General features: G+C 35.2%; 1 protein-coding gene across 3 annotated transcripts in view; it reads right to left on the bottom strand.

Annotated features, from left to right (window-relative positions):
• LOC108972876 (cadherin-86C) overlaps positions 1-16,698 on the bottom strand; it is a 94,322-nt gene that overhangs the window by 49,989 nt on the left and 27,635 nt on the right. For 2 of the 3 annotated variants that reach the window (XM_018939760.1, XM_018939762.1), the window contains exons 3-5: positions 5,180-5,372; positions 2,723-4,031; positions 2,523-2,671 (exon numbers count right to left, since the gene is read on the bottom strand). In XM_018939760.1, the coding sequence (XP_018795305.1) occupies positions 2,523-2,671; positions 2,723-4,031; positions 5,180-5,372 (1,651 nt within the window). The remainder of the gene's footprint in view (positions 1-2,522; positions 2,672-2,722; positions 4,032-5,179; positions 5,373-16,698) is intronic. The other variant, XM_018939761.1, reaches the window with a different exon arrangement.

The raw sequence follows: 16,698 nt of genomic DNA, 5'->3' as shown, positions 1-16,698 counted from the left end.
ATAACCATATTTCGGGCCCCGGCGAAGTCGATCAGCCTCAACCCATTTGGGGATGTTTCCTCGTGGAGGCTGAATTTACCGACCGTAGTGCCAAAGATAAATTCTTTGCCCACGCTGGCATTAAAGTCGCCAAGCACGATTTTGACATCGTGGCGGAGGCAGCTCTCACAAGTGCTTTCCAAGCACTCATAAAAGGCATCTTTGGTCACATCGTCCTTCTCTTCCGTCGAGGCGTGGGCGCAAATCAGCGATATRTTTAAGAACCTCGGTTTGATGCGGATTGTGGCTAGACGTTCATTCACCGGGGTTAATGGTAGTACTCTGCGACGGAGTCTCTCTGCCACCACGAATCCCACACCAAACTTGCGCTCCTTTATATGGCCACTGTAGTAAATGCCACAAGGACCTACTCGTCTCGTCCATCTTATTTCCTGGACGGCGGTGATGTCAGCCTTTATTTTTACGAGGACAGCAACCAGCTGAGCAGCGGCACCTTCCCAATTAAGGGACCGGATATTCCAGGTGCATGCCCTCAATTCGTAGTCCTTATTTCGTTTGCCATGGTCGTCATCAAAAGTGGGGTCTCTCATCCGAGGCTGTTGTTGCGTTGTCACTGGGGTGGTTTTTTACGTGGCGGGTCCCATACCCAGCGCACAATGCAGGGAATGTTTCGCCTTCTCACTTTAGCTCGCCTTCAAACGGATGTTCTTAGGCTACCCAGAGGATACTTGGTCAAGGACCGGAAGTCGTGAGCTGCTTGAGTCATATGTAAAATAATCATTTCTGGCCACTCCCAACTGAATGGCGATCAGAAAACTTTCCTCACTTGCGTGAACTTCTACACATGACTCCATCCTCCTTTTTCAAAATCGGTGACCAAAATTACTCGAAAACAGCTAAGCCGATTGGTTTCAAATTTTAACAGGGACTTCTTAATATATTTTTCAGTAATTAGTATGAATTTTTTTGTCAATAAGTATTTTTTTAAAAAATTTAAGTTTGAAATTTTAATCAAAAATCGATTTTATTAATTATTAATTATTACTATATTTAACATTACTTCAATGAAATCTGTTTGTTTTTTGATTTCCGTGCAGAGATATAGTGGCCAACTCAATACGTCTTGTTTAAGAGGAGCTCCCGGAGATTAGCTGTAGTTCCTTTTCAAATAAATGTTTTTACAATAATAAGTCTTAAAATACTGCTAAAAGAAATTGTGGAAATTTCGTTTGTTTTTTGGTCTTTTAACTATATATGTGACCTGGTCTACGAAAAGGGAGCTAACGTGCGAAAACTAGTCTTCTGGGAAACAGCTGTTAAAAATCTCATCTTCCATCCGAATCAACTAAAAAGTGAAAATTGATTTTTTGGATTTTTTGACACCTATCCGGAAGTTCATCGATTTCGCGCTTATACTCGTACTATACATACATTAATCAATCAATGGATCAAGGAGTTAAATATAATTTTAAAGCATATTACATGCGGCGAACATTAAAGCATTATCATGGATGCTGTAGAAAAAAAAAAACTCTTCTTGGAATGAGAAAACTTAAAGAAGAACTTCAGATTTAAGTCAGAGTGAAGGTATTGGATACTTTGTCGATATGGATGAAATACTCGTAGCAGCTAGTAGTTAGCAAAATAAACCGATTTAGTTGAGGTAAAGACGTTAAGGAAATGTTTCAAACCACAGGAGGTAGCCTTTGTAATGAAAAAAAATTGATTGTAGCGGCTTCTACGATGATGGTGTTTGTAAAAAGGAGTTTTGCCACAATAACTGTTATTATGGACTAATTTATTGAAAATTATCGGATCAAGGGGTGTTATAAATGCTTCATCCACTTATCAACAACTAATAACAGAACGCAAACAAACTTAGAGGCCTTCTTGACAACAATGTAGAAAATCTTACTTACTTAAATTTTATTTGTGTATTCGCTTATATTGTTATACTTTGAAAGGGATATATTAAGCTTGTCACGAAGTTTCTAATATATTATAAATGGTCAGCATGACAAGCTGAGTCGATTTAGCCATATCTGTCTGTGTATACGCCAATAGCTGCCATGCAATCGAAACTTTCATAAGACTACATTTCTTAACGAAATTTGACATGGATGGAGGAGAAATTGTTTAAATCGGATCACCATAGAATATAGCAGCTATACAAAGCGAACGATTGGAATCAAGTTCTTGTACCTTTTTATTTGTATTTATAGGAAAACGATCACGGATAAATGAAGAACAGCTGACTTATTGCAATAATGCCACCCTATTATACAAATGTCACATTAAATAGTACCCTTAATATATTTGGTAGTATGTWGTTACTTTAAAAAGCGTGTTTACTCTAGCTTCTTGATATATGGTATTAAGCCAAATAAAAATTTATTCATATGTTTAATTTACATAACTAAATTGTGAGTTTTGGGATAGATAATACAAGCTGTATACATACATACATATATGAACTCATACCAGTATATATACGAGTGAGTGTATGTAAATTTATTACTTACCTTGCAGCTCCATATAATGGGCACCACGAACAAATGCAACATAGCAAAATTATGAGAATTGTTAACGCGACTAAAGTTGCTAAAAATATAAGCAGCCAGAACAGCAATTTATTTTCGGCTTTGTATAGAGTCTGTAAAGGTGTAATAACCTATTTGAATTTATTAAATTAAAATGTTTTTCAAATAWTTCGAATACATACGTCTGTCGCTACTGGGTCACTATCATTCATTAACGCATATGAACTGTTGTGTTGCGATAAGCGTTGCTGTATCTGTGATATATCTACGACCGAATTACTATCATAAAGAACGGTGGCTGTTACGACACTTCTTCTTATCGTATCCGTGTTGTCCCCGGTAATTGTTTTGGCACCGGGTTCGTCTGGTTGTAAAGGTCTAATATCATGTATTATTACTTTTCCTCCTGTTATGGTAGAAAGTGTTTCTTCTGTTTTAACTTTATTAGGACTTTCATCTGGAACTACAAAAGTTACAGTTCGTGTCCGACTTTCTGGTGGATATATACGAATGTTTGTGATGCTAAAACGTACAGGTACTCCTAAATCATATGCTCGCGCTGTTAGAAACAACATATCTTGATCAATGTGAGATAATATTTGGCGCTTTCTTCGTGCTCTGATTGGAAATGTAATTCTCTCTCGCACAGTTAGCTCGCCAGTTAATTTGTCCAAAGTGAATTGATTTTCGTAGTTTCCATTAACTATTTCATATCGCACTTCGTTGTTAGGTGGTGTTGCATCCTTATCTATGGCGTGAATAATGGCTACAGAGGTGAAGGATTTCAAGTCTGGAGAGAGTATAAATTCGTAAAACTCTTTTTCGAAAATTGGAGTTTCATCATTGATATCTATTATTCTTATAATCAATGGCACTTGGGCACGATTACCTGTACCATCATTGTCTCGTGCTTCTACGTATAAATGATATTCGGGCATTACTTCACGATCAAACCCGTGTTTATTAGTGGAAACTGTAATAAGTCCTGAGTCCGCGTTTAAATTTAATGACGTGTTTAAATAGCCCAAAATAGCTGTGTATCGTACACGTCCACTTAAATCAGCCGTGTCTATATCGGTGGCTTTAACTTGGATAACTTTTGTTCCGGCAGTCATATTTTCTGGCAGCTCAACAGTGTACATAGRTTGGTCAAATATGGGTGGGTTATCGTTAACATCCTTTATATATACATTGACGTTGACAGTAGTTGAAAGATTTGTAGATGGTCCTAATTCTTGGGCTAATATTTGAAATTGCACAGAATGACGTTCTTCATAGTCTAAGAGAATATTATCTCGTACGCGTATGAGAAATGAAGTGCTCCGTTCAGCAACATTCGGGGAAATTTCAAATGTTCCGTTATTATTGAGTAAAGTCAATGAAAACACTCCATTTTTACCGATATCATCGTCATAAACACGTGAAACATATGGGTCGGCAAATGAAAGGGCAGTACCTTGCGGGGCATTTTCATCAATTCTTGAAACGTAGCTGAAAAATTAAACGTAAAAGAAAAGAAACTTAAGTGCCTATTAAATTTTTTATTAGGATATCTGTATGTGTGCGGTTGTGCATTTTACACTGCCACCAATTCGTTTTGTTTTCTTATAGTTTCAGAGCATAATTATACACATCTAGATGTGGTGCATTTTACACTGCCACCAATTCGTTTTGTTTTCTTATAGTTTCAGAGCATAACTAGATAATAGATATACATACATATGTACTTTCTGTTAAATAGTGCGCCGATTGTCCCCATTTATAGTAATAAGTTAACATAATATGTACATATATTAGGGCAATTCAGACTTTGTGCATCTGAGTTTGTAAATTTTGCACTTGCAAATATTTACCATCACCAATGAACGTCTTTTTTATAGTTTCTGTGCAACCCTTGCAAAGACTATTAATTCACAGCTGATCGGTAAAGAAAAACATTTTTTGTAACAAAATTTTCGCACAAATTGAAAAATATGCCAAAAGAAGTTGTTGGGAAAAATTAACTGACGCTTTATTTGATGAAGCTGCTGAAGAAATTATGGATATTTGAAGGTAAGAAATATTTTTATGCGGCACATAGCACAAATTTCACTTTTACTTCTGGAGCTTCCTGCAAGAAATCCAAAACGTATAGTCTGGATTTCTTTTTCGCTCCACTTTTTATTCGGCTTTTCGTGTTTTAGCCTTATTTTATTCAAACCGGTTTGATCCATTTCTTCTCTTTGTTTACAATGTTTTTATTTTTGACAGCAGCTGATAATTTGCAAACCAGTGTTGCAAATAATACAATGGCGTTTTAGTGTCGCTTATTTGCAAGGGTGGTGTAGGTGCTATACATTGTGTAAGTGTAATTGCAAAGATGCAAGATTATTTGCATCAGATTCTGAATTGCCCTATTATATATTGCACACTGTTTAAGAAGTATTATTTTAATATGAGTTCGTTAAGGTCTACAATATTTACAAAAAAGCCTAACCTAACTGACAAAAATAAATAAACGCCTCATATTGCAGTTGGTAAAACTTTCCATTTTATACTATTAATATACTTGGCGAAAAACTTTAAATAAGTTGCATGTTTGTTACAAATACTATATGTGTTTAAATTTTGTGTTTAGACTAAATGCTGTATATACTAACTGATCATTCTCGAAATAAGGTGCAGAATTTGTCCGTTCTGGTAAAAACAAAGCCAATTGTACTGTTGAAGCCATAGCGGGGGGCTCATCACGTCCAACTTTAACTTCTTCAGCAATCACGGTGAGTAAAACAGGATCTCCAACGTGAGTGATAGCTGCGATTTCCTCCAGTGGCCGCATCAAAAATATTTCGCCTAGACAGCATTAATAATAAAAATTACTGGTTGCATAACGTATTGAAACATTGGAATTGCTTTAATTTTAGTCAGAGAAATCTTTTTATGCAAAATTCTTATTACATTGAATTCTTGTCTATCTACATTTTTATAATCTAGCAAAATTTTGTATCGTGATAAAAAGTTTGTGCACCCATCAGTTGATGACAACACATTTAGAAATATAGTTAAAGTATATATGGGTTATTCCAGCCAAAATTTAAATTTTTCGTGCAAAATTTTTCATTTGAGTTCCTTAAGACAAGATATTAGACACTTATTGTTTTATTGACTCAATATGAAAAATTTTGGAGTTATGAATTTTCAAAATTTCAAGAAGAAAAGAATTTTTTTTCACTTTCGAAGTATTCTTAGTCACTTTTTGTTATAGAGAAATTTACAACGCCGTTAAAAACTACTTTTGCAATAAATTTTTAATCTACAACAACAGCGCACTGAGGTTCTTTGATCCCGCATGCCGCTTTTTCTCGCGCTATACGCTTAAAAAAAATTCAGTGCAGTCAGTAGAACAAGTCAGAGAGAACAAGTTGGAGAATATTTCTAAATTATAATTTTATTCCTTTCACTTTGGAATGTATGTATATCAGTAACTAAGAAACCTTATGTACATTTAAAAAAAAAAAAACGAATAATTAATAGTTCCAAATTGAAAAAAAAAGTATTGTAGAAGATTTTTATTCTTATAACTTCAGAATTAGGCGCGAATAAAGTCCGATTCCACCTATTCCAAGGATCGCACGTAAGTTTCTGATATTTTATTAAATTTTATAAAATTAGAATCTTTACAGAAAAACGGAAAAATTGGAAGAATGCAGCCTCACATATTTCCTTGCTAAATCGTATAATTTGCCTTGGCAGTCATTGTAAAATTGCGACCAAGCCTCATGGGGCCTGTTGCAGAAATCTTCAAGCAACTAAACTCAAATCTGACACCAATAGTAACAGATTCACTGGCTAGGTTAATAGGAAAAGGCTTAAAGATGCAGTTAGTAGACTTATAAGAAATCGTCGCTTCTACGAATATCGTGCAGCAATTCAACATAAATATTATCACCCCTATTCTGTTCAGTTTACAAATTAATAAAATATTGAAATTAACTCAAATATTTATCAAGCAAGAAATATTTTGGTATTCGGTGACAATCTCGATAAGAAGAAAAGCTTCAATCGCAAAGCTTTTCCCCACACGTGTGGTGAACAAAATAATGCAAATAGAAACAGCTGATTTCTATTCAAATTATATTGATAGAGCAATATGCGTGCAGTCACTTGCTCCTATGGTGCTTTTTATTCCAAATTTTCTAATAAAATCTGGAATATATTTCAAATAAATTTGCTTAAATTAGTGTGTTATTAACACTTGCCCGTTTTTATAAAAGTTTCTTCCTTCACCTTCACAATAACTTTTGCTACAGCCCACACACTTCTCGAAAGGGACGACTAACTCATGGCCAAGTTGACGTTGTTACCTACACATTTCTCGTATGAGCCATGTCCAAAGAAGTTCAAAGCTGCTAGAACCCTAACAGTAGAAGGCAGTGACGTTTTTGAATGGTGTGGGGTTAGTTTATCAATTAGGCGACGGCAAATTTCACGAGTTAATCGAAAATTTTGCACAAAGGTATTCTCGCGCAAACAAAATGGATTGCTATCGTCACGCAGTGGTGGATTTACACTAGGAGCAGTCGGGGCTAGTGCCCAGGGCGGCAAATTTTCTGGGGCGGCAAAATATGGAAAGTAGAAAAAAAAGTGAGCTGTCAGTTGACAGCTGGCAGATGTGAAACATCGAAATTATTTTATAAAAGTAATAGCAGAGAACGTACATTTATAAAGAAGGGTCACGATGTCGAAAATTTAGGGATATTTCAATTTTGGGATATTTATAGCGCAAATAGACAAAAACGTAGGCTCGTGGCCCGTGTCAGCTGATACGATCTATCTTACGGGCGCGCAATATAAGTGAACAGCGAAAAACGCTACACCCTTCTCTCTTTGCCGTAGGATGCCGCATATTTCCACGGCGTTTGAATTTTTGCCGTAGAAACGTGGCAGCTGATTGCTCTCTCACAGCGCAGGGTTGCCAATATCGATATACAGTAGTAATTATCAACTTTTACAATTCAATCTGTTCAATATGTTTGAAATCTTCTTAAAATAACTCAAAATCAGAGTCGGATGCTGTTACAGTCGAACTTCCATAACTCGAACTTCTTTATGGGTTGGCAGTAGCATTAGGAGAGCAATTAACATATAAATTTCCTTCCGTAACTCGAACTTCCATAACTCGAAGTTCTCCATAACTCGAACGAAAATACATAATTATGACTTCTATAACTCGAAGTAATGTGCTTTTCTCTCATTCTGCAACTCGCAATATTGTACTTTCTCTCTTTCGCTCTACATTTTTCTTTTATTTGCTTATTTTTTTGAACCGTCTTTTTATTCGGGGAATTCCCTCTTTGTTCATCAAATGCTTATTTTTGTTTTCGTATGTATCAGTTCAGTGCATAAATGTCAGTCGTACTTGATGATACAGGGAAATAAGATCGTATTTATTAATTATCATGGCAACTAAACGTGCTTTGAAATCTTTGTCGATTGAAGAAAAGTATAAACTATTGAAAGAAATAGAAGGTGGCTTAAAGAAAAAGGAAGCAGCTGAAAAATTTGGTATAGCCAGTACGGTGTCAATGATTTTTAAGAATAAAGAATCAATTATTACGTCGTTTGAATCTGGGGTTCATCTGGGTAGTAAAAGGATTAAAACCCCAGTATTACAAAACATCCATAAAGCAACCCTCGATTGGTTCAAAGCAGCTAGACATCAAAACATGCCTATATCTGGAGGAATATTAAAGGAGAAGGCAAAGGAGTTTGCAAAGCGCTTTGGCGATGATCATTTTATGGAAAGCACAGGTCAGCTTGATAAATAGAAGCAGAGGTAGGGAACCAAACGTGCAATTGGCGAAAATTTCAATTTTTATTTTAGGTATGCTGTGGGAAAAAAGATGTTTTGCCGAATTTATTAAAAAAGTACTGTGAACGGGATGTTTTTAATGCGGATGAATCAGGGTTGTTTTTTAAATGTTTGCCAGATGTTTGTCAATAAATTTATTGACGTTTAAAAACCAAAAATGCCACGGAGGCAAGAATAGCAAACAACGGGTTACGTTGATGCTAGCAGCAAATATGGATGGATCGGAAAAACTTAAAATTCTATTGATTGGAAAAAGTGCCAAACTGCGGTGCTTTCGTGGTATTAAGTGATTACCCGTAGACTATAAAGCAAACTCTAAGGCCTGGATGACTGGCCAAATTTTTGAAGAATGGGTTCTAAATTTGGATAAGCTCTTTCAAAGTACTGGCCGAAAAATTGTATTGTTTATTGATAATTGCCCAGCACATCCAAAAGACGTACATAGCAAACTGAAATCCATTGAACTGGCATTTTTCCACCGAATATGACCTCTAAATTACAGCCGCTGGATCAGGAAGTAATTCAAAACTTGAACGTTTTTTATCGTACTAGAATAGTAAAAGAAGCACTAAAGCGTATAAAGGTAAACGAAAAACAAGATATTACACTTATGGATTGCAAAACCATAGCGAATTGCTTCAAAAAAGCTGGATTTATTCAATATTCTGAATGGGAAGAGGAAGATGACATACCTCTGAGTTTAAGTACTACTGATGAATATCAAAATGTAATTGAAGTTGATTACGAAGCATGGTTAAAAGCAAACAAAATAACTTGCAGTGCTACTCTTCAGGATTATATTGCAGTAGATAATGACCTTTGCACAACTGGCTATCTACAGATGCTGATATTGTTGAGAATTACTGCCCTGAATTAGATGATCCAATATTAAGCGGAACGGAGAGTGACGGCGAGGGATCGGTAGAAGAAACTATTCACCAGCCTTCCAGAAATGATGTAGAAAATGCTTTCCGAACATTGAGTTTATATTTGCAAACAAATGACACTACAACTGACGAGCACTATACGGCTTTAAACAAATTAGTCATTTTTTTACTGAAAATACCAAAAAAAAAAGAAAATTTTCAGTCACTAATTTTTGAATATTTCACTTCACTACAACTTATTACAGTTTTCTGTAATGTGTGTTAAAAAAAAAACACACACATATTTATCATTTAATATACTCTAAAGTAGCAGTTGAGTTTTTTTTTTAATTTTTTTTCTATAACTCGAAGTCTCCGTAAGTTTTTTTTTTGGGTAATAGTGATTCGAGTTATGGAAGTTCGACTGTATTTATAAATATATAAACTATTTTTGATAGTTTGTTTTCAGTTTTGATATTTTATAATATAAAAAATTATTTAATTGAAAACATAGATGTGCTCAAAACTATATATGCTTATGGCAACATTGTTCAACCGAAAAGAAAAAAAGATGGCTGATTTCTGCGTTTTTACCACGGGCGCAACTTTTAACACACTTAGCTCGCTAAGGAAGGCACAGGAAGGAAGGGAGTAGCGGTTGTGGCTGTTCCTGCTATTACTGTTTTGGATGAGCGTGCTTCAATATTTAAGATTAATGGCAGGAAAATAACAGAACTGAGCATTTTTAGTGTAAAACGAGAAAAACTATGCTATTTCCGATGTTAAGGAATGTACGCTTACGGATTCGCATATCTAAAGACTCTGCATATAATTTATATAAATACATATGTATATTTTCTATATTTTATCAAAGCACACAAGCATGTACGTACAAATTGAACTATTTCATGATGAATTCCTTAAAACCTTTTCAAATGTGTATGTAATAAAGTCATGTTTATGTTGTTACCAAATATTTCATTAATGTAGGTTTGATAAGATATGTATATATTTATATACATTCATACATATTTATTTGCAGACCTTTAAAAGATTTGATAACATGTTAAAATGTCAAGCGGTCGCACATATTCGTGTACATATGTATGTATGTTTGTAATTACACAGTACAACAGCTAGTCTGGGGGGGTGAGAAATTCCAAGTCCGGGTGATGGGTCTAGGTCAGTATAGTAAAACCCTAAAAGGGTTTGGCATTCGTATGTGTCAGTTTTTTTTTATGACCTTTTAAATTTTTTCCTTATTTCCCATGGTTTTCCATCTTAACAAATAAATTTTTTCCAAACAGGCGTACTAAATGGTCCAGATATACGAAAGCTGATTAAAAGTGACGCATTCAAGAATATTTTGATTGATATATATTGAATGCATGGCAGGCAATCAAAGAAGTAATAGAAGGCTTGTTGGGAAAGCATCGTTCTAACAACTACGATGTTTCTGTCGCAAGGATGTTAACAGCGTTTTCGGAAATTGTTTTTTCTTTTTTGTTTTTTTTGGACTGTGCCGAAAACGCAAACGAACGATCGCCCAGTGCCACTGCTTTTCTTGCCGCTGTAACAGCTTCTCCGACAAAGCAGCGTAAATACTGTCTCTTATACACATCTAGATGTGTATAAGAGACAGGTATGAGCTTGCGTACATATTGACACAGGATTTTGTAAGCCGCGTAAAAAAAATTTATATATATATTTACTAGCAAGATTTTGGCAACGCTTGTCAATTAACGGGATACAAAGTTGAGTCTGTCTCTTATACACATCTAGATGTGTATAAGAGATAGATATGTGTATGAGCTTGCGTACATATTGACACAGGATTTTGTAAGCCGCGTAAAAAAAATTTATATATATATTTATATCTGTCTCTTATACACATCTAGATGTGTATAAGAGACAGATATATATATCCACAGAATATCCGTTATGGTAGCGAACTTCAAGATACAGCGATAAATATAGAAGATAGTGAGCATGGAAACATTATGATAAGCGATGATCCAGGAGAATGGGTTATAAACGATTATAAACGATTCCACAAGAGATTATGTAGCTACCCATGGGTGTAAACAAAATGAAAATTTGAATTTCTCCAGTACAAATCGTGATTACAGTGATGGATCTTTACGGTGGTTGTCAAAGTCACTATTTGTAAGAAAACTTATCAACGGAGAGAAAGTTCCACGCCCATGACTCATTTACTCTGTTAAAAATGGGTCTGTATTCTGCGCAGCTTGTCTTCTTTTGACGGAGACTGTTCATTTAATGGCAAAAACGGATTTAATGACTGGAAGCATGCAGGCGTTCGTATTAGTGAGCATGAGAACTCCAAACAACATAAAAAATGTAACTTAATCCTTAAGCCAAGATCGAATACTAAGAATAGAATAGACCATGACTTGTCATTCAAACAGAGACAGAAATCTCCAATTGGAGAAATATTTTAAAAAGAGTAGTCGCTGCTACTAAAGCCTTAGCTTCTCGAGGGCTTCCAATCCGAGGAAGTGATGAACAATTTGGGTCACCAAATAAATTTTTGTATGCTGATTGAATTTCTTGCATCTTTTGACCCATTTCTAAAAGAGCATATTCGAAAATTTGGCAATAAAGGATCTGGCAGTACGAGTTACTTATCAAAAACTATCCACGAAGAATTTATACAGCTGTTATCAGAAAAAGTATCTTCCATCATAGTTCAAGATATATCTCATGTCGACCAACTTTCGTTTGTTATCAGATGCGTGAAAAAAGATGGAAGGCCAGTTGAACGTTTTCTGATGTTCATTGAAAATTCTGGACATAAAGCTGAAGATTTGCTAGTTGCTGTAGTATCAATTCTCGAGTTTTTTGATCTTGATCTTACCGACTTCTCTGAAGTCAGTCGTATGATAACGCTAACAATGTGTCGGAATTTATTCAGGTTTACAGGCAAGAATTCATGAAAGTAATGAATTTAGTTGAAGTTCACGCAGTAGAATGCGCGCCAGACGCTGCTTCTTTCTTTAATACTGTACAAATTAATTCCCACGCTGAGAGAATTTAAAAAAAAATATATGCTTTACATCCGCGAACGCGCGGATAAAATAAAATCAGGTGCGGTTCCTGTGGATTGTAAGATACAAATGAAGTCTTTATTTCTGATTTACTAATATATATACATTTTTGACATATTTACTTAAAGTTAAAGCTAAAGCTGACGTGTAAGCATCAGTTTGATTTAATCCAGAACAAAGAATTAATTACAATATTAGCTGTTTCAGCATATTCCAGCAGAACGTTAAGCGTTCTGGTTTCTTTACAATTGTTATTGTTATGCCTTGCCCTCACAGCGATATTGTTTTGATAAAAATGGATTATTGGATTCAGCAAGGAAAAAGCATATCGAATTCTTAAATAATCAAAAATGTTAGGGGAGACCGGGGTACCTGCGGCACTTTTTTTTAACCTGGATATCTCAGAAAATATCCAACGAATGGAAACTTATATTATACTTGAAATTGTAGCGGAGACAAATTCATTTAAGGTTAATTGAAAAGAGTAAAATCTGCTGAATGTACCCCGGGGCGGGGTAGCTCCGGCAATTGCTGGGGAACCTTCGTCGGTCATGTGGTGAGATTTAGTTATTAAATAAAAAGCCCTTGTTTAATCTTTTTACGTTTTATTAAATATAAAGGGATAAGCAAAAAGCATATTTTATCGTACTGTAGTTAAAAGCGTTGCCTCCTTGGCTTTTTTTTATATTAAATATAAAGAGATAAACAAAAAGCATATTTTACGGTACTTTAGTTGCCTTCTTGGCTTTATAAAATACAAAGTTATTTGATGTTGAAGCTACTTAGATCGATTTCAAATATATATTTAGTGCGACTACATGATGTTGAAGCAGGATTCACCGGGTTAGGAAGTTTTAATATAATTTCGCTTTTCAAAACGAATGACATATCCTTGTTCTCGGGCTTGACAAATACAGGCTGCAGAACATCAAGTTTCCTAAGAAAGCTAACTGTGAATGTACATTCACTAAGGCTCTCAATGATTTCAGCAACATAATAAACTTTTTGGTGCGGCAAGACCATAATCTCCCACATTCAGTTCGAAGTTATCAGTCAATTCATTATTTGAAAAATTCTCCATCTCCGGTGTTTCTTTGCCACCAACAAAAGATCCAACTGATTGGTCAGTGCTTGCGTATTCAACACTTATGTTACTTTCGTCAGAAGAATCAATATAATTTCTAACGGAACCTTTAGGCTTTTAAGTCTTCGGTTGGATTTTTTTAAAATATTTTTTGTATTTTTGTTCTTACGAGCATTTTTTTTTTTTTACCTAGAAACTGAATGTTTCTTTTTGCTGTTTGAGAGTTTATTGTTGACGCTTTTTCTTCCATCTATTTTTTCTCACACGACTAGTCAAAATTCGAGAGCAGCCAGATCGAGCAGTGGTTTTAGAAGCATTTAAACTGGAAATGGGACGAATTTGTTCTGGTGTTCGGGAAACAGGTGCACTAACGCTTTGATCTAGCTGAAGTGGGTCTGTAATATTAACAATATTATCAGGCTGAAGCGGAATAGGTTCAGTCAAACTATCTTCATCCGTATGATCTGCCGGAGCGGACTCATCTTCGCTAAAATTTTGGGAGTTGAAAGGATATATTCCTGTTGACTGGAAACCACTGATTATATTTTCTGATCTGAATGCTCTTTGGAGTGGTAAGTTAGACAGATAGGCAACTTCGTATATTGTTATTCTCTTTCCTGAATTGTTTGTCATAAAATCAGTAAAAGATGTTTGAAGAAATTTTTTAAATGGCCCGTAAACTGACACGTCAAGAAACGACAATAGATGTATTCCATTATCCCGTGAATAATTGATGCAGTCAACGCTGCAGTGAGATGAATGGTTGTCGAGAAGTAAAAGAATCGGTTCCTCTTTAGATCATTTTGTGTTATTTTGAATATGTTTAAGAASGTCTATAAACATTTCCGACATCATCCAACCACTTTTACTGACTAACCCCATAGACCCCGAAACACATCCATTTAAAAATTGGGAGCTATGTCGTACGCGTGGAAAAACGTAAGCTAGTGGAAGCCGATTTCCACTGGCGTTGATTATTCCTACAAGGGTGACCAAACTGCCTCTCTCAGCTGAAACAGCTTGCCCAACTTGTCGTTGACCCATCGTTGCAATTATCTGAAAAGCAATTCGAATTTGTTAAACATTATAACTAAAATCGTTAATTAATCCACAAATCTTTGGCGAATCAACGACGGTCGTAATACCAGTTTCATCCAAATTGTATATATCATTTGGTTGAGATGAATACGCCTCATAAAGTTTTTTTAAATTTAAATAAAATTCGTCGACAGCTTTTTTTGAGAAACCTTTTAGTCTTGCTAAACTAGTTCGCTCTGGCTTACGAAGAGTTAAGCTCGAATTCCGTTTCATAAAACCATGTAGCCAATCCTCCCCAGCTTCTTTCTGAACATTCTGTTTTTCAGGAAAGTCTTTGCCGTTATCGACAGCGTATTGGTATGCCAACTTCTGAAAACTTTTATATGATAACCCATATTGATAACAACAACACTGTTTAATGTAGTCCACTAGTTCGATTTCTTTCATCATCGTAAAAACTTGTCTCCAAGTAAATTTTGACTGGTAAATAGCATCTCCAGCCGTGTGACCGGCTAAAGGATCTTGTTTCTTTACTCGAGATTCGATGGTTTGTCGTTTTAAATTATATTTTTTACCTGCAGACTTTGGCGTTTCTACACCGTTTGAAACATCTGCAACTGCCTTTCTCATCTTGCTTTCGTCAATATGCTATTTTGYTTTGCGCTTATAATTTCGAACTATTTTTTACTATATATATAAATCAATAAAAAAAAGAAATTATACGGGGCACCTTCGGCGAACTTGTATTTCTGACCGGGGCACATTCGGCAAAGATATAGGTTCGCTGAATGTGCCCCAACACAAAACGCTGTATCTACCCCGGACATTCCCATTTTCGTTTTTTTCTATTTTATTTTAAGTAATTCACTCTTTTTATCCCTTAATCACACTTTTTCACAGAGTTAACATTCTCACCTTTTAGTTTTGACCAAAGTTTAAAAAAGAAGTGAAACACAAAAGGGTTTAATACACTTTTATTTTAGAGTCGAAAACACTATCGGCACTCCCGAAAACACAAAAGCACATGTAAATTTGTCGAATGCATAGAGAGAGATGTGAGACTACAAATCGATATTTTTTATGAGTGGTGGGTAAGTGTCCGTTACTTTATAGTCAATGCAGATTGTTCCTTCATACCGAAAACGCGATTGCCGAATGTACCCCAAAGCCGAAGCTACCCCGGTCTATCCTAATTAAGATTTCTAATTTATGAGACAGTGTAATTGCAAAGTGCAAAGATCCTATTTTATTTACAGTTATGGTAAGGTTGCTAAGCGGAGGCTGTCGTTAACTTACAAACTTTATATAACTTCTTTACTGCATGGGAAGTTTTACAATTTTATACTGGAAAAGGAATTACGTTACAATCTTTATCTGCAACCAGATGGTCAGCTCGTTATGAAGCTATTCATATACTTAATCAACATTTCCCAGAAATAATTGAGACTTTGATTATTATTGGAGAAAATATGGAAGAAAGTGCAATTAAAAGACAAGAAGCTAAAGTTTTACCACTATCAACTGTCAGGTCGAGACCACTTTAGAGTCAACCTTTTTAATGTCATTCTTGACAATCTAGATTCTGAATAGCGAAAAAGATGTGTGCTTATGAAAAGATTTATGAAAAGTTCTCAGTTATTATTGAATTTGACAATTTGGATAATAGAGAGATACGTAACCGAGCTAAACGTTGACAAAATGTTTATTCTTCATATCTTGAGTCCTCATTGGATCAATTTGTGCACTTCCACGCTTATTGCACTGAAAAAACGATGGAACAAAATTCAATTTCCGATATTCTGAAACTTTTGCGTGCAAGCGACCTTTATACAGAGTTTCCGAACGTACAAATTGCATACCGAATATTTATTACTTTAGTTGTAACAAACTGTAGCGCAGAACGATCGTTTTCTTCTTTGAAAAGAGTTAAAAACTACTTATGTTCTACAATGAGTGCAAATAGACCTAATAGCTTAGCTATTCTGTGCATCGAATCAGTTGTACTTCAACGTTTAGATTGTGAACATTTAATCGACGAATTTACAATTCAAAAAGTCAGGCGTGTTTGCCTGTGAAAAAATTTATTGTAATATGTATAATCATTAGTCAAGCTCATTGCAAAATTTGAAGTTTTAAGAACAAGAACCTATATTTTTTATATTATACTGTATTATATATGGGGTATTCCATACCAAATCGACCACTTTTGAACCCGACTCCTTTAGATTTTGCTAAAACTTTTTCATCCTTT

This window comes from Bactrocera latifrons, unplaced genomic scaffold (assembly GCF_001853355.1).
Source record: "Bactrocera latifrons isolate USDA-ARS-PBARC rearing strain unplaced genomic scaffold, ASM185335v1 scaffold_434, whole genome shotgun sequence".
In the NCBI taxonomy this organism is placed as follows: Eukaryota; Metazoa; Arthropoda; class Insecta; order Diptera; family Tephritidae; genus Bactrocera; species Bactrocera latifrons.
The sequence above is the reverse complement of the archived record's forward strand: the minus strand, read 5'-3'. Positions and strand labels throughout refer to the sequence as shown.